Genomic DNA, 19,231 nt, shown 5'->3' with positions numbered 1-19,231 from the left:
ACAGCAAGTATTTTAGCAGGGGTGGGATTAGAATCCCAGTTTTCGGGCCCGTGGCCCGTGCTGACCACAACCTTCCTTCAACTGCCACACCTCAGGTATAGTACCTCCATCCACAAAGGGGGAAATGAGAGAACTCTTACAGTGACTTTGAGGAAAAATTAAAACGCATTTCACTATTCTATTATTTTATTTTGTCAGTATGTTTAGTTTTGTTCTCTGTCTCCCCCTTTTAGACTGTGAGCCCACTGTTGGGTAGGGACTGTGTCTATATGTTGCCAATTTGTACTTCCCAAGCGCTTAGTACAGTGCTCTGCACACAGTAAGCGCTCAATAAATACGATTGATGATGATGATTTGTCGCCTTTATTCACGCTCCCCCCTACCCAAGCCCCACAGCACTTATTGTCCATATCCGTAATATATTTTAATTTCTGCCCCTCTGGGCTGTAAGCACCTTGTGGGCAGGGAAACGTGTCTACCTACCCTGTTATATCGTACTCTCCCAAGCGCTCAGTACAGTGTTCTGCACACAGTAAGTGCTCAATAAATACCGTTATCTTATCACAACATGGTCAGCGCTTCTTTTGCGGTTTAAGTTTTGACCACGGTGGTCCTGTCCAGAGCTTAAAGCATACCCGGTTTTCCCAAAACAGAGAACTAGATTTTCATGGAACCTTGTGGGAAGGAAATCTGTGTCCACGCCACACGTATTGTCCATCAGATGAGACACAGCAATAGCTTCATCGGACAGCATACCGTGCCCAAACTCCGACTGGTCTTGGACTCCCACGTCATGGCCGGAGTTTGGTCAATACAGGCTTAGTTTGGAGCCTGATCTCCATTTACTTTCGGTGGTGTTCCTTCAGTGTGCCCCGAGTCAAAATGACCGGAGGGAGATATGCAGAATATATTTTTCCAGCTGCTGGAGTTTTTAATTTTTTGATGGGTGAACAGGAGGGGGAATACGTGGAATTTCAATACTTTCCCAAGACTGTAAGTATCTTTATTTTATTTTATTTTTTTTACCGATCACTCCTAGAGTTTATACTCTCGCTTGAGGCAAACGGTGTATTTTGGTGGCCGTCTTCATTCGGACCTGATCCCAGATCTGGACTGGCAGTCGTGGATGCTCTCTCACTCACCGCCCCCCCCCCCCTGCAAATTCGAACCATTTCTAGCTGACCATTTCTTAAAAATTGGCATGTGTTAAGGGCTTACCATGTGTTAAGCACTGTACTAAGCGCTGGGGCAGATCTGGCCCCAGGAACTGGAAGGGAAAAGCAGGGCAAGTGAACCCAGGAATGCTGCCAATCAACTAACTGTGGGATTCTGTATGGACGTGTAGGGGGTGGGCAGTGTGGGGGGGTGTTCATTGTGTCTCTTTAGGTGACAAGCTGTTAAGGTTGGGGATGTTTTTCTCCTCTGATATTAATAAAACTGTCTTTGGGCTAATAGGGGATGGATTTTAGCGCTTGAATTATCACTGTCAGAAAACCCGTCCGGGTATCGGAACTGTTACGTACTGTGCATTTTCATATCTCTGGGATAGACCTTGTGCTCTAACTATTCTCCTTCCTTAGTCTCCTTTCTTTCTGGGACACCTTAAAGTGACAAAAACAAACAACCCAAACCAAAATACTTGCAGAAGAGCAGTGTCCAGTAATCTGTTTCTTGCAATCTTGTTTCAGTGACTTTTTAAATCCATTTCTTGTACTGAACAACCCAAATACAATGCTGTCTAGTAAGTGAGAAATTAAATGGAGAGTCGGTAGGGAGCTTTGACTTCAGGCCTTTTAATTTTAATAAAGGGCAGGACTTTAGTAAGAAAGCTTCCTAATTATTGGGTTGTGGTCATAGCCTGGTTTTCTCTCAGTCCTTCAGTTTTTTGGAAGGAAATATTTGAAGGGCAGTTGTGTGGCCGGGGAATGTAATTGGTGCTTCGTCACCTGTGTCCAAACTGTCAGGTTGAAGGTAAAGAAGGACTAAGTGCAGCCTGGGGCTAGTGCCTGGATAATGCTATTTAGGGTTAAATGTTTTTTAAGACTAAAACTTGCCCTTTCACCTTTATGACCAGAAAATAACAGCATGGGTAAGCAGGGTTTTGGGTTTTTTTTTTTTTTTTGGGGGGGGGGGGGGCTGTGTTTAATTCCTGTTTCTTGTTTCCCAAGTCTTGTTTCCCAAGACTTTCAAATCATTTACTACTCTGTGCTTCAAACTCAGTTCTTTAATAATAATAATGATAATGATGATGGTATTTGTTAAGCGCTTACTATGTGCAAAACACTGTTCTAAGCGCTGGGGAGGATACAAGGTGATCAGGTTGTCCCACGGGGGGCTCAGAGGTTTAATCCCCATTTTACACAGTCGATCATCTTATTTTTTTGATTACCCGGCCTCCTTGGTTACTGTTCTTTCCTTTCCTCTGCTGCCTGCCTTTTGGCCATATCCCTGCTGAGTATGACCTGGTTGAGAGGGAGAAGGGAGTGGGAGGCGGTGAAGAAAGAGAGAGAGAAGGAAGGAAAGAGAGAGCCCGAGAGACTCCAAGTCACTCAGAGACCCTGCTCAGTAATTCTGAATAAAGGTTTGGTGAGGGAGAATTTTCAGCTTGTTGTGTTCCAAGTCAGTGCTCAAAAGAGCACTGATGATAAAAACGAGAGTTTGGGATCCTCTGGGTGTGTTCTGCACGCCAGCCTTCATCACCGTGACCACACCGAATTGGGAACCGGCCAAAGTGGATGCTCAGCCAGCCGGCCTCCCGAAGCTCTCCAAGTGTGTAACGCAGTCAGGGACAACTAGACGAAAACAAGCCGTTCACTTGGGTTTGTTCCACAGGTGATGTCTTCCTTATCAGAACATCGGCGAAGGGTTGGCTGAAGCGGCTTGTCCGGACAGGCAGGCCGAGGACAGGTTACTCACATGATTTGGCTGGAAACTCTCTGCCAGCCCTTTACCTGAATGCTGATAATGGGCAATAAAACATGCTCCCGGTTTCACTGGATGTGGGTGGCAAATTTACCCGCTGAGAGAGCACAGTGTCTTTGGGTGTGAATGTTGTTGTTTGCGTGGCAGGCAGTGTTGAGCCCGGAAGGCGAATCATTCCATTTTGATGTCGAGCAAACTGGTTTCACCTCAGCTTTCCGTGGGATAGGCCGGTTGGGAACCGCTTCAGAAACGGAAGGATGATGATGATGACGACGATGGTATTTGCTAAGTGCTTACTATGTGCCAGGCATCTTTCTAAGAGCCGGGGTAGATGCGAGCTAATTAGGTTGGCCACCGTCCATATCCCAGATGGGGCTCACAGCATTAATCCCCATTTTCCAGATGACGTAACTGAGGCCCAGAGAAGCGAAATGACTTGCCCAGGGTCACACAGCCAACGAGTGGCGGAGCTGGCATTAGAACCCAGGTCATTCTCACTCCCAGGCCCGTGCTCTGGGCTGGGATCGGCTCCGTCAGCCGATTTCCCCCAGATCTGTTTTTCGAGTGCCGGGGTTGCCCACCACCTTGAGAGAACTTTGAACAGAATTTGATGTGGGTCGGTGTTTTTTTCTTTCTGTTTTAGAGTAGAGTTGCCCTTCGGTTCTTAGCTGCTGTGTCTGACGGTGACACTTCCATTCCTGAGGGCGAGCGTTTTTGAGAAAAGCTTCTCTTGCCCACTCGTGCAAGGAAGCGGCCGCGGGCTCTTACGGAAGGAGCATTGGACGGGGAATCAGCAAGCCTGCAGCCTAGTCCCAACTGTGGCACTTTCTTGGTGTGAGACCTTGAGCAAGTCACTCTATTTCTCTGGGCTTCAGTTTCCTCATCTGTAAAACAGGGATCAGATATTTGTTCTCCCTCCCTCCTGGACTTTGCCACCTCATGTGGGACAGGGACTGTGTCCAACCTGATTATCGTGCATCCACCCAATCAGTCAATCATATTTATTGAGCGCTTACTGTGTGCAGAGCACTGTACTAAGCGCTTGGGAAGTAGAAGTTGGCAACGTACAATTCTCCCCCTTTTAGACTGTGAGCCCACTGTTGGGTAGGGACTGTCTCTATATGTTGCCAACTTGTACTTTCCAAGCGCTTAGTACAGTGCTCTGCACACAGTAAGCGTTCAATAAATACGATTGATGATGATATAGAGACGGTCCCTACCCAACAGTGAGCTCACAGTCTAGAAGGTCCCCGGGTCTTAGCACAGTTCTTGGCAGAGAACCGAGGGTTTAGTAAACATCTGTGTCATCGGTAATAATAATAATTGTGGTATTTGTTAAGTGCTTTTCATGTGCTAAGCACTTGAGAAGCAGCGTGGCTCAGTGGAAAGAGCACGGGCTTGGGAGTCGGAGGTCGTGGGTTCAAATCCCAGCTCCGCCACTTGTCAGCTGTGTGACTTTGGGCAAGTCACTTCGCTTCTCCAGGCCTCAGTTCCCTCACCTGGAAAATGGGGATGAAGACTGTGAGCCCCCTGTGGGACAACCAGATCACCTTGTAACCTCCCCAGTGCTTAGAACAGTGCTTTAAGCGCTTAATAAATGCCATCATTATTATTATAGGGGAGATCCAAGATAATCAGGTCAGAAACAGTCCCTGTCCCAAGTGGGGCTCCCAGGCCAAGTAGGAGGGAGAACAGCTGTTGACTCTCCCCTTTTGTGAAGGAGGGAACTGAGGCACAAAGAAGTGACTTGCCCAAGGTCACCCAGAAAGCAAGCGACGGAGCCGGGATTAGAACCCAGGTCCTCTGATTCCCAGGCCTGTGCTCTTTCCAGTAGCCCAGGCTGCTTCTGTCCGCCTCTTCCCCCCACCACTTCCCGCCCCCTTCTTGTTAGTGGTGGGGGGAGACAGACGAAAATGTGACCTGGCAAAAATGTGCTAGGTGGTCATCACTTGTGCGTTCAGCCCAGACCCAAAGACCTTAGCTGGCCATCTAGGTGCCATATTTAGCACCGAACAAAAGGGTCACAGACAACGAGGTCCGGGAATGCAGTGAGACCACCAGGAAGGAAACTGTGCTTACTGCCTTTTGTCGGATAATAATAATAATAATAATGGTATTTGTTAAGTGCTTACTGTGTGCAAAGCACTGTTTTAAGTGCTGGGGAGGTTACAAGGTGATCAGGTTGTCCCACGGGGGGCTCACAGTTTTAATCCCCATTTTACAGATGAGGTAACTGAGGCACAGAGAAATTAAGGGGCTTGCCCAAAGTCACACAGCTGGGAGTTGGTGGAGCCGAGATTTGAACCCATGACCTCCGACTCCAAAGCCCGGGCTCTTTTCCACTGAGCCACGCTGCTTCGGATGGGGGGTATGAGAAGGTTGGGTAACAAGAAGATACATGAAAAGCTCAATCCGGCAATCATTCATGTTTATTGAGCACTTACCGTGTGCAGAGCACTGTACTAAGCACTTTGGAGAGTACAGCTTAACAGTATAACAGTCACATTCCCTGCCCACAACGAGCTCACAGTTACGAAGGGGAGAACAGTCTTGCCACCAGGATGGAAGCAGTGCTTACAGCACCCACGCCTTCTGTCGAATGGGGCACACGAGGAGGTTGGATGACGGGCTCTGCACACAGTAAGCGCTCAATAAATACGATTGAATGAATGAATGAATAACAGGGAAGAAACCCGGAAAACTGCTCCACCGCCACGCACAATGGAAGCAGTTACTTACAGCTCCTACCCCCTCTACTAGATGGGGCATAGGAGGAAATTGAATATCAGGAGGAAACCTGAAAAGCTACTCCTTATGACCTGAGGAAGAGAAACCATAGATAACACAGGGAAAAAAGAAAACTTTTCAGAACGCAGAAATCTAAAACAACGTGGCAGAGATAAGGGCAGTAGAGAATCAGCAGCAACAGGAGACAAGCCAGCCTCATGGTTTTTCTTATTAAACCAACTCATTAAAAAATCAAGAGCTATTTTTGTTATTTTAGACAGCACTACGGTCCTCCCTCTAGGCTGGAAGCTCGTTGTGGGCAGGGAATGTCACTTTTTATTGTCGTATTGTACTTCCCTAAGCACTTAGTATGGTGCCGTCTCACAGTAGGCACTCAATAAATACGAACCAGAACTGCCCCTCGAACTGGAAGTTAGGAGAAGTTGGAATAAAATGCTGGGAAAATTTAGGACTCTGGGCCTACAGAAACCTTCAATCCAGGGAGGAGCGATTCACCTTCGAGCTGTTTGAAGTTTTTTCACCTGTGATTGCTCTATTTTTGGAAGTTTTTTTATTTCTTTACTCCAAAGTTGTATTATCTCTTTGTGTTGAGAGTCTCCCCTCCCCTTTAGATTGGGAACTCCTTGAAGGCAGGGCACTTATCTTCTGTTTTCCATTGGAACAAAATGGGCTTAAGGAATTATTCCTCCCGATGGTTGTGTTGAATTGCCTTCTTTAACTCCATGCGAGAAAAGACCCCATTAAGAAACCACTTTCCGGTTGCCGATCGATGTATGGGTTTGTTTGAAAAATCGGTGGAATCAGTGATTCATGGTGGAAGAAAATCAGTTGGTTTTTTTAGAGGTGTCAGACTGGGGCCACCCATTTTGGGGAAGAGCTCTGTGCAGAAGAAAAACTTGCTGATATCCTGAATTTGGGCATGACAGCCTCAGCATGAAAAGCCAAGACCGGGTGGGGTCCTCTTCCTTTCAGAGAGTACTAATTTTTTGCAGTCCCATGGCCCCGACTGTAATAATAATGTTAATACTACTACTAATAATAATTGTGGTATTTGTTAGGCGCTTACTATGTGCCAGCCACTGTTCTAAGCGCTGGGAGAGATACAAGCTAATCCAGTTGGACACAGTCCCTCTCCCACAGAGGGCTTGTAGTCTTAATCCCTATTTTACAGATGAGGTTACTGAAGCCCAGAGAAGTGAAGTGACTTTGCCAAGGTCCCCCAGCAGACAAGTGACGGAGGCAGGATTAAATACAGGTCCTTCTAACTCCCAGGTCTTTGCTCTATCCACTAGGTCACCCTGCTTCTCTAATAATAATAATAATAATGATGGCATTTATTAAGTGCTTACTATGTGCAAAGCATTCATTCATTCACTCAATCGTATTTATTGAGCGCTTACTGTGTGCAGAGCAGTGTACTAAGCGCTTGGGAAGTACAAGTTGGCAACATATAGAGACGATCCCTACCCAACAGTGGGCTCACAGTCTAGAAGGGGGAGACAGAGAACAGAACAAAACATATTAACAAAATAAAATAAATAGAATAAATATGTACAAGTAAAATAAATAAATAAATAGAGCAATAAATACGTACAAACATATACACATACATACAGGACTGTTCTAAGCACTGGGGAGATTACAAGGTGATCAGGTTGTCCCACACGGGTCTCACAGTCCCCATTTTGCAGATGAGGGAACCGAGGCCCAGAGAAGTGAAGTGACTTGGCCAAAGTCACATGGAGCTGGGATTTGAACCCATGACCTCTGACTCCAAAGCCCGGGCTCTTTCCACCGAGCCACGCTGCTTCTCTAGTAATAGTAGCTTCCGTAGAAGGTGGCTCGGGGAGACTGTTTCTATTTATTTTATTTTGTTAGTACGTTTGGTTTTGTTCTCTGTCTCCCCCTTTTAGACTGTGAGCCCACTGTTGGGTAGGGACTGTCTCTATATGTTGCCAATTTGTACTTCCCAAGCGCTTAGTGCAGTGCTTTTCACACAGTAAGCGCTCAATAAATACGATTGATGATGATGATGATGGAGAGCAGCATGCCCGCCCGCTTGATCCAGCAGTATTTCAGACTCTTTCTGCCCTCTCCCTATCGTCACCGCCCGCTGGGCTGCCCCGGGGGGACCCGGGGTCCAAACCGAGTCTGGACCGGTTAGTGGTAGTGAGGATGGAGAGCAGCCAGCTTCCCTTCACCCTGTTTCCCCCTCCCCACCTCACCCCACCGATCCCCCCTGTTCCCCGTCGGCCCTGCTCTCAAGCCCCACAGTTGAGAGTTGAAACAGGCAGAGTCTCCATTCAGGCTCAAGAGAGAACAACTAAAATACGTTCATTCATTTAGTCGTGTTTATTGAGCACTTACTATGTGCAGAGCACTGTACTAAGCTCTAGGGAAAGTACAGTGCAACAGTAAACAGGGACATTCCCTGCCCACACAAGCTTACAATCTAGAGGGTGGATGGTGGTACTATCTAAAATAACTGTTGGTTTTTTAGCAAGTTGGTTGAATGTGAAAAACCACAATATTTATGTGCTTTGAAAGCAACCAAGAGTTCCCCCTTTCCCCTTTACCTTTGGGTTCGAATCCCGGCTCCGCCACGTCTGCTGTGTGACCTTGGGCAAGTCACTTAACTTCTCTGAGCCTCAGTTGCCTCATCTGGAAAATGGGGATTAAGACTGTGAACCCCACATGGGACAACCTGATCACTTTGTTTCCCCCCAGCGCTTAGAACAGTGCTTTGCACATAGTAAGCGCTTAACAAATGCCAACATTATTATTATTATTATTATTCCCCGACTTTCCTTCTTCCATTCATTCATTCAATCGTATTTATTAAGCGCTTACTGTGTGCAGAGCACTGTACTAAGCGCTTGGGAAGTTCTTTCTTTCCCCTCCTCCCTTTTCCCTTCATTTTTCCCCCTTTCCCTCTCCAAACCTCCGTTTAAAAGTTCATATAAAATTACCTTTCAGTGATTTCATAATTGTACCCCCCCACACACACAAAGCAAGCTGTTTTGAGGTACAGAGCGAGCTGTTTTGAGGTATAAGTCGAGTGATTGGCTCTTTGAGAAGCCGCTGCTAAAAGGGTTTCATTTTGTCAGGCTCTTTTGCCCAAAAAGGTTGCTGACCCCTGTTCTTGAGGGTAGGGACCACGTCTGTTCCGTTGGGGCGCGTGCAGCACCGGAGGGGTCACGGAACCTGTGTGAAACACCGGATGAAGATTTGAGGATGTGGCGATCGTGATGCCAGACGTCCTGAAGGACCATTAGTCAGTCAGTCGTATTAATTGAACGCTTACTGCTTGCAGAGCAGTGTACCAAGATCTTGAGAGAGTACAGTATAACAGACACATTCCCTGCTCACAGCAAGCATTGTCTCATCTTATGCCGTCGAGTCGTTTCCGACCCATAGCGACACCACGGACACATCCCTCCCAGAACGCCCCGCTCTCCCTCTGCAATCATTCTGCTAGTATATCCGTAAAGTTTTCTTGGTAAAAATGCAGAAGTGGTTTACCCTTGCCGCCTTCCACGTGGTAAATTTGAGTCTCCGCCCTCGATTTTCTCCCATGGCGCTGCTTGACTTGTAGCTGATCGCCTTCCACTCGCCAGCCACTTCCCAAGCTAGGAATGGAATGGGTAGGCCTCTGCTTGGCTCTCCCTCCCGTAGCCGAGACTGGTAGGGGACTGGAAAGTCTCCAGGTGCGACCCCGAGAGGGTAGACAGGCATTAATAGAAATAAATAAGATTACAGGTATGTGCATAAGTGAAGTGGGGCTGGAAAAGGGGGATGAATAAAGAGAGCGAGTCAAGGGGACACAGAAGGGAGTGGGAGAAGAGGAAAGGAGGGCTTAGTCAGGGAAGGCCTCTTGGAGGAGATGGGCCTTCCATAAGGCTTTGAAGAGTGGGGAGAGTAATTGTCTGTCGGAGAGGAAGAAAAAAGGCATTTTGGACCAAAGGCAGGACGGGTGCGAGAGGTCGGCGGCGAGATAGACGAGATGGAGGTACACTGAGAAGGGTGGCATTAAGGGAACGAAATGGGCAAGCTGGGTGGTAGCACGGTGCAATCGGTGGAATTTATTGAGCGCTTACCATGTGCAGGGCACTTTATTAAGCGCTCGAGAGAACACAGTGACAGCCGAGTTGGTAGATGGTCCCTGCCCACAGTGAACGTACTATTTACAGCACCCCATACATGACTTCAAAACAGTTTCCTTCATTGCCTTTGTGGACGTTAGGGTACTGCAGAACTTCACTCGGATTTCTCCCGAAAGCCATAGACCCACTGGGATTTAAAAGGAACTAGGGAAAACTGTACAAAACCACACAATATTGTTAAACATGTTCCAGGAAACAAAAATCCAACCAAACTTGTCTTACCTTAGGCAGCCTATAAGCTTCAGTGTTCTTAAATGAAGGGTGTGACATAACTAATCACTAGCTTGTGCTCCCCAAAGTGCAGCCTTTGTAATCCATCAGAGGGAATGCCTTCTAAACCCTTGTGAGGGGAAAGAAACGTTTTCGTGTTCTTGAGAAAAAAGAAAGAAAACCACTCCATCTGATTTACATAGGTTTGGATTTCCGGCTGACTCTCCTTCGACGTCGGCAGAGCAGATTTTTGTTGCCATCCGAGTCAATTGGATGCCCTACCTACCTACCTATTTATTTTATTTATTTATTCATTCATTTATTTATTTATTTATTTATTTATTTGTTTGTTTGTTTATTTGTTTATTTATTTATTTATTTTACTTGTACATATCTATTCTATTTATTTTATTTTGTTAGTATGTTTGGTTTTGTCTCTGTCTCCCCCTTTTAGACTGTTGGGTAGGGACTGTCTCTATATGTTGCCAACTTGTACTTCCCAAGCGCTTAGTACAGTGCTGTGCATCATCATCATCATCAATCGTATTTATTGAGCGCTTACTACGTGCATACTCTGCACACAGTAAGCGCTCAATAAATACGATTGATGATGATGATGATGATGATGATATCAGAGAAGCAGTGCAACCCAGCGGCTAGAGCACGGGCCTTGGAGTCAAAAGGGCCTGGATTCAAATTCCGGCTCTGCCACGTGTCTTCTGTGTGACTTTGGGCAAGTCACTTCGCTTCTCCCTGCCTCAGTTCCCTCATCTGTAAAATGGAGATTAAGACTCTGAGCTCTTTGTGGGCAGGGACTGTGTCCAACCCGTTTACCTTTTATCTGCCCCAGTGCTTAGTACAGTGCCTGGCACGTTACAAGTGCTTAATAAATATCACAATTATTAATTATTGCTATTACCTCAGTGATGCAAGGGCTGAAAACAATAAGTGGCAGCAGAATCACTGTTCTGGGGAAGCTGCTTAGGGACCGTGACTCATTCAGGGTCCTACCATGTGCAAAACCCTATACTAGGGGAGAAAAACACACGGGTGAGAATTATACACGATCTCTGGTCCCCAGGAGGCTCCCAATCTAAGAATAAGGGCTAGTGGGGGAGAGGGAGTGGTTCCCCGCGTCTGGCTTTGGCCCGTGGGAAGCGTTCCAGGGCTGAAATTCCTTTCCTTTGTTTTTGGACTCAAATCCCGACAGGCTCCGCTCTGCCCTTTTTCTTTCTGTTCCACAAAAATTCCTGTCGGTTCCTCGTCTTTGTCCTTGGCCGTTCTTCCTGCAGCCGGTCTGAGGCCCCAGCAGACACCTCCCCCTAATTCAGTCATTCAGTCAGTCTGTCAGTGGTATTTGAGCGCGTATCGGGAAGCAGCGTGGCTCAGTGGAAGGAGCCCGGGCTTTGGAGTCAGAGGTCATGGGTTCAAATTCCGGCTCCCCCAGTTGTCAGCTGGGTGACTTTGGGCAAGTCACTTAACTTCTCTGGGCCTCAGTTCCCACATTTGTAAAATGGGGATTAAGACTGTGAGCCCCCCCGGGGGACAACCTGATCACCGTGTAACCTCCCCAGCGCTTAGAACAGTGCTTTGCACATAGTGCTTAATAAGTGCCATTATTATTATTATTATTATTATTATGGAGAGTGCAGCACAACAGAGTTGATAGACATATTCCCCACCCACAAAGAGCTTGGCATCAGTCTATCAGTGGTGTTTATTGAGCGCTTACTGTGTGCTTGGGAAACAACCACACGACAGAGATTGTGAGACCACCTGATGACCTTGTAACCTCCCCAGCGCTTAGAACAGTGCTTTGCACATAGTAAGTGCTTAATAAATGCCATTATTATTATTATTATTATTATTATTATTATTATTAGAGATGGTAGAAATGCTCCCTGCCCACAAGACACCTACAGTCTAGAGGGGGAGGCAGACATTAACATAAATAACCATCTAGAGGCTGCATTCTGCAGCCCTCAAACAGGATACGGACACCTTTCAAGTGCTTAGTACAGTGCTCTGCACACAGTAAGTGCTCAATAAATACGATTGAATGAGTGAACCAGAGCTAGTGAGAGAGGTAGTCATTTCAGCTTATACGCGAACAAGGTCAGTGGATCCCACGTCCTCATCAATTGATTGCATTTATTAAGCGCTTACTGTGTGCAGAACACTTTACTAAACGCTTGGGAGAGTACAGTTCAGCAGAGTTGGTAGAAACGATCCTTTGCCCACAAGGAACTCACAGTCTTCAGGGGATATCGACTTTACAGTAGATTACAGCCAGGGGAAGTCAATCAATCCATCCATCCTATTGCATGCTTACTGCGTGCAGAGCAGTGTACTAAGCACTTGGAAGAGTATCTAGTTTTATGCCGTTGTCATTTCTGCCTCATAGAGACACCTCGGACACATCTAATAATAATTGTAATAATGATGATGGCATTTATTAAGCGCTTACTTTGTGCAAAGCACTGTCCTAAGCGCCAGGGTGGTTACAAGGTGATCAGGTTGTCCCACGGGGGGCACACAGTCTTAATCCCCATTTTGCAGATGAGGTAACTGAGGCACAGAGAAGTGAAGTGACTTGCCCAGAGTCACACAGCTGACAATTGACGGAGCCGGGATTGGAACCCATGACCTCTCTCCCAGAACGCCCCACTCTCCACCTGCAATCATTCTGGCAGCGTAGCCATAGAGTTTTTTGGGATTTCTTAATCTGCAGTGTGGGATTCACTTGGGGACAAGACTAGTGTGGTTGTTATAATCTGTAACAGTATAGTGCGGTGGTTCTAATAGGCACTTACGTGTTTCAGTGTGTCGTACTCTCCCCAGCGCTTACTACAGCGCCCTGCACACAGTAAGCACGCAATAAATACAGTTGATTAATTGGTGGGTTGCACTCTCAATTTGAATAGTCCTCAAACATTATGGATGTGCTTTTGTCAACCTGTCTCTGAGGAGATCCCGGGGGAAGCATCTCGGAGATACAGAAGTAGCCTCCAATTCTATCAGGAGGCCCCGTCCTTCATCGTTTCCTGCTAGCCTTCCCGAAACACTTATCTTGAAGTGTGTAGGTGTGTATACCCACATACCTTTCGAGAGAGGATATTTGCATCACCGGGAGACTGTTACGAGAGATAGACTCTGAGCTGAAAAAAAGGATGCAAAACTATGTACTTTTCCCACACTTCCAGTTTTCAGCCTGTCTTTTGTTTTTAAACAATGAATGCTATTGATCGTACATAGCAGCGGATATCCTGGAATACGCTATACCTTTTTTTGCTGGGAAATATATTTTCAGGCCCCGCCCCATGCATCCTAGAGAAATCTGTAGTCAGAAATAAACGGGTCTTCCAGTTATAGGAGGGGTTGAGAATGTGGGAAATTTAGAAATGCCAGTATTGACTCAGACCAAGAGTCCATCCAGCCCACGATTCCACGTTGGGCCGTAGTGACGGGATGTTTGAAGGCGATGTGTGATGTTCATCTTAGTGGATCATGGTAAGTGGTCCGTTATGGACGTATCACTCATGAGTTTGTCGAAACCCTTCCGGGATCTCCGAACACATTCAGTCGACACAATTTCTGATGACGAACAGCTTCCACCTGCTCGCCAGCCACAGGGTGAAAGAGTGCATCCGTGCGTTTGTCACCGTCCATACCACAGTCAAGCTCCACACGGCCTCCCCTCGCCCGTTGTGGGATTCGGTGAACCACAGTTGTGTGGGGGCCCTTTCTACACCCTCCGGCGTGTGGGAAACGTCCGTCGTGACCCCACTCGGCCTGCTTTCTAGTTGGAGGAATCCTAGTCTTCTCCTTAGTGTGGAAGGCTGCCCCATCTCTGGGATCGTTTTTATCTAGCAATCCGTCCAACAGCGGTATTTATTGAACACCTACTGGGTGCCGAGACCTGGACTGAAGTTATTGGGGGAGAGTAGAGTGAATACATATCTATTCTATTTATTTTGTTAGTATGTTTGGTTTTGTTCTCTGTCTCCCCCTTTTAGACTGTGAGCTCACTGTTGGGTAGGGACTGTCTCTATATGTTGCCAATTTGTACTTCCCAAGCGCTTAGTACAGTGCTCTGCACATAGTAAGCGCTCAATAAATACGATTGATGATGATGATGATGAAAGTAAATAAGACGTTCGCTGCCTTCAAGGAAGTGGAGAAACTTATAATACTAAATGTAGGCACCCGTCTACATGTTTTGTTTTGTTGTCTGTCTCCCTGTTCTGGACTGTGAGCCCATTGTTGGGTAGGGACCCCAGAGGAAGGCACTTATTTTTATTTTATTTATTTTATTTTGTTAATACGTTTTGTTTTGTTGTCTGTCTCCCGCTTCCAGACTGTGAGCCCGCTGTTGGGTAGGGACCGTCTCTATATGTTGCCAAGTTGTAGTTCCCAAGCGCTTAGTCCAGTGCTCTGCACACAGTAAGCGCTCAATAAATACAATTGAATGAATGAATGAAGGCAGAGAAGGTTGGGAGGGAGGGGAGGTGCAGAGGTGATTTCCTTGGAATTTTTTTTTTCTTTCTTTTATTCATGGTATCTATTAAGCGCTTACCGTGTGTTAAACTCTTTTGTAAGCATTGGGGCAGGTACATGTTAATTAGGTTGGACACCGTCCCTGTCCTACATGAGGCTCTCCATCTGAGTAGGAGGGAGGACAGGTATTGAATCCCCATTTTACAGGTAAGGAAACTGAGGCTCACTGAAGTGAACTGACTTGCCAAAGGCCACACAGCAAGGAATGGGCAGAGCTGGGATTAGAACCCAGATCCTCTGATGCCCAGGCTTTTTCCACTAGGCCCCGCTGCTTTTCAAAGGCTGTTTAAGGCCGCCTGCCCGTAGATGTGGTGTGGCCAAACCAGATCGGTGATTGCCACTTGGTTTTCCGACATCCGGAGCCTTAATTTGCAATTTGTCGGTGGGTTGCCTGTAAACTCTAGGCTTTTTTTTTTTTTGCTTCTCTTCCCTTCGTCTCCTCACTCTATCCCTTTGCTTTCTTCTTCTCTCCATTGTTTCTCTACTTTTCCCTTTCCCTCCCCTGTTTTGGCTCCGCTCCCTTCTCCGTTCTCTGCAACTTCTTTTCCTCTTTTTTCACCATTCCTCCCCTTACTGGGCCTCTTCCTTACCCTTTCTAATTTTCCTCTGCCTTCTCCCCTCATCTTCTATCTCATACTCTTTGGCCAGCGCCCTGAGAGAAACTTTTGAGGTTTTTTTGTTTGTTTGTTTGGTTTTTGTTTTTTGGCTGATGGGGCTTCTTTTCTTTTCTTTCCTGAACCTCTCTTGTTAAGAGACCTTGTTTACGAAACAAAATACAAATCCCTCAACTACAGATACAGATATCTGACAGATCAATCAATCAATCAATTGTATTTATTGAGCGCTTACTGTGTGCAGAGCACTGTACTAAGCGCTTGGGAAGTACAAGTTGGCAATATATAGAGACATTCCCTACCCAACAGTGGGCTCACAGTCTAAAAGGGGGAGACAGAGAACAAAACCAAACATACTAACAAAATAAAATAAATAGAATAAATAGAATAGGTATGTACAAGTAAAATAAATAAATAGAGTAATAAATATGTACAAACATATATACATATATACAGATGCAGGGAAGAAGCTTGGGAGCAGGGTGGCTTAGTGGATAGAGCTGGGCCCGGGGGTCAGAAGGACCTGGGTTCTAATGCCGCTCTGCCGCATAATAATAACAATAATAATAATAATAATAATAATAATGGCATTTATTAAGCGCTTACTATGTGCAAAGCACTATTCTAAGCACTGGGGAGGTTACAAGGTGATCAGGTTGTCCCACATGGGGCTCACAGTCTTAATCCCCATTTTACAGATGAGGAAACTGAGGCACAGAGAAGCTAAGTGACTTGCCCAAAGTCACACAGCTGACAAGTGGCGGAGCCGGGATTTGAACCCATGACCTCTGACTCCAAAGCCCATGCCCTTTTCACTGAGCCATGCTGCTTCTCCAACTTGTCTGCTGGGTGACCCTGGGCAAGTCATTTCACTTCTCAGTGCTTGAAACATAGTAAACACTTAACAAATACCATCATTGTTATTATTATTACAGCGGAGTTGGAAGATAACATTCATCGGGCCAGAGCCAAGTCGTGGTGAGGGTGAGGAGGAGGGAGTGGGGCAGGAGCCAGATCAAGAGAAGCAGCGTGGCTCAGTGGAAAGAGCCCGGGCTTTGGAGCCAGAGGTCATGGGTTTGAATCTCGGCTCCACCACATGTCTGCTGTGTGACCTTGGGCAAGTCACATAACTCCTCTGAGACTCAGTTACCTCGTCTGTACAATGGGGATGAAGACTGGGAGCCCCACGCGGGACAACCTGATCACTTTGTATCCCCCCCAGCGCTTAGAACAGTGCTTGGCACATAATAAGCACTTAACAAATGCCATTATTATTATTATTATTATCAAGGATGAAAGGAAAGTTGGCCCATGATGGGCACAGATCACAAATGGATTGAAGTTGTACCAAGAGGGCGAATTGCTGATGAATCACTCTCCAAGCCAGGACACTCATACCGACCTTTAACCCTCTAGACTGTAAGCTCGTCATGGGCAAGGGAAAGTGTCTCCCAACTCCGTCATATCGTACTCTCAAGCGCTTAGTACAGTGCTCTGCACGCAATAAGCGCTCACTAAATATAATACCATATAATATAAACATACAGTATATATATACTATACAATACTAAATATAATTCTAAACGTAGACACCTGTCTACTTGTTTTGTTGTCTGTCTCCCCCTTCTAGACAGTGAGCCTGTTGTTGGGTAGGGATTATCTCTATCTGTTGCCAAATTGGACTTCCCAAGCGCTTAGTCCAGTGCTCTGCCCACAGTAAGCGCTCAATAAATACTTTCGAATGAATGAATGAATAAATACCACCGATCAGTTGATTGCTGGACGTTTTTCTCTAGGATGTATCGTCCGTCTGCTGCTCTTAATGATAATAATGATGGTATTTGTTATGTGCTTACTATGTGCAAAGCACTGTTCTAATAATAATAATGGCATTTATTAAGCGCTTACTATGTGCAAAGCACTGTTCTAAGCGCTGGGTAGATTGCAAGGTGATCAGGTTGTCCCACAGGGGGCTCACAGTTTTAATCCCCATTTTACAGATGAGGTAACTGAGGCCCAGAGAAGTGAAGCGACTTGCCCAAAGTCACCCAGCTGACAGTCGGCGGAGCCGGGATTTGAACCCATGACCTCTGACTCCAAAGCCCGTGCCCGTCCCACTGAACCACGCTGCTTCTTCGAGGCCTGCTCAGATTTTTTCCAAATCCCCTCTCAAGCGCCTTGACCAAAAGTCAGGCACAAGCGAAGGGCCTGACCCAAAAAGCTGGATGCTTTTATTTTATTTCTCGCTGGAATATGTAATTACGGGAGAAAATATAGCGCCGGCGACTGCCCCTCCAGTCTAAAAAAAGCCCGGCTAAGTCGTTGTGATTGCAATGTACCAGAGAGTTGCTTGTTATCTTAGTGTTTTGTTCTCTTTGTGATTTTAGGTACATGTACTGGACTGACTGGGGAGAAGTGCCCAAGATAGAACGGGCCGGCATGGATGGTTCCAGCCGCCACGTCATAATCAACACGGACATTTACTGGCCAAATGGCCTCACCTTAGATTACAAGGAGCGGAAACTCTACTGGGCAGATGCTAAACTTAACTTCATCCATAAGTCGAACCTGGATGGAACTGACCGGTAAGAAAATTTGCCATGAACAGCTAAATCCTCCGGAGAAGAAATCGGTGTCATTTTCTGAAACCCAGAGGGATTTTCATCTGTCCTCTTTGGAAACCAAATTCCGGGTCCCACCGTGCTGGGAAATCCTCGGGGTCAGATAGGTTCCCGCCCCTGGGACCGTGGAATCGATCAACCGAGCGGTCAGTCAGTGAGATTTGTTGGGCGCTTAACTGCATGCAGAATGCGACAGGCCCAATTTTCACCTTTTGACCGAATTTCCCACCCAAGGTTGGCCCATTTCAGGCTCCCGCCTCCGCGTTTTGATCGGCGCCGGCAAACCTGGGGGGCCCAGAGATCCTTGGCCCTCATCTTTTTTGGAAAAGGAAATGCAGGAATGGAAACCTTTTAGAACTATCGATGCTGATAAGTTCCAGCCCACAGGTCCCCACAGCACTTACATACAGACCCGTAATTTCTTTATTCACATCAGCCGCTCTGGGCTGTAAGCTGGTTGTGGGCAGGGAACGTGTATTTGATGTCAAATACGTGTCAAACGTATATTTGATGTCTGTCTGTCTCCCCGCTTCTATACTTTAAGTCCGGTGTGGGCAGCGTTTATCTCTTTCTATTGCTGAATTGTACTTTGCAAGAGCTTAGTACAGTGCTCTGCACACAGTAAGGGCTCAATAAATATGAATGAATGAGGGATTTTGGTTGTGAAGGTTGAACCGGGAGGATTTAGTGATAGGTTTAATACGTGGGTTGAATGAGAGAGAGGAGTCACAGATAATGCCAAGGTAATGGGGTTGTGAGACAGGAAGGGTGGACGTGCTGTCTACAGTGATGGGAAAGTCAGGGGAAGGCCAGGGTTTGGGTGGGGTGGTGACAGGGTATCCAAGTAGAGATGTCTCGAAGGCAGGACAGCGTGGCAAGGAGGCAGAGTCGAAAAAAACTCCAGGTTGCGAGCACAAGCCATAACCACATGCTGCAAGGCAGAAGTCACAGGTGCCCAACGCGAAAAGGACCAGGGGGCCACCAGTGGGGTTCTTTGGGCCACAGGAGCTACCCACGAGGGATTCGCTCTCGGTGGTGGCCTTGACCGATACAAAAGTCAACCGTAGGAGATTGGGACCAGGCTTTCTCTTGTGGTTTAAGCCTGTGCTAAGCGTGGAAGTATATACGCTGTGGGGAGATCGGACACAGTCCCCGTTCCACGTGGGACTCTCAGTCTAAGAGTTTTTTAGCGTGCCCCCCGGGAGAGTTCAGTTATTCAGACCGGTTGGTTCTCCGTGGGCGGCGATTCAGTCTGGCGTTAGGCAGTGCTTGCACTGTGCCAGTTAGAGAGGCTGGGAGGTGGAGGTTCGGTGCTGGACTAAGTGGTCCTCTGCGGGGGAATCCACTCTTCTTGATGTTGCCCTTGGGGTTGGGGTTGGATGACCGCTCTTCTCAG

At 46.8% G+C, this 19,231-nt stretch overlaps 1 protein-coding gene and 1 non-coding gene across 2 annotated transcripts in view; one reads left to right on the top strand and one right to left on the bottom strand.

The window, feature by feature from the left end:
- LRP6 (LDL receptor related protein 6) overlaps positions 1-19,231 on the top strand; it is a 143,132-nt gene that overhangs the window by 33,224 nt on the left and 90,677 nt on the right. Inside the window, exon 3 of the mRNA XM_038753603.1 lies at positions 17,602-17,799. Coding sequence (XP_038609531.1) covers positions 17,602-17,799 — 198 coding nt within the window. The remainder of the gene's footprint in view (positions 1-17,601; positions 17,800-19,231) is intronic.
- On the bottom strand, positions 9,258-9,395 carry LOC119935414. The gene has a single exon (XR_005453298.1). It is a non-coding gene; the product is annotated as a small nucleolar RNA SNORA7 (small nucleolar RNA).

Source organism: Tachyglossus aculeatus, chromosome 11 (assembly GCF_015852505.1).
Source record: "Tachyglossus aculeatus isolate mTacAcu1 chromosome 11, mTacAcu1.pri, whole genome shotgun sequence".
In the NCBI taxonomy this organism is placed as follows: Eukaryota; Metazoa; Chordata; class Mammalia; order Monotremata; family Tachyglossidae; genus Tachyglossus; species Tachyglossus aculeatus.
This window is presented reverse-complemented; position numbering and strand designations above follow the sequence as displayed.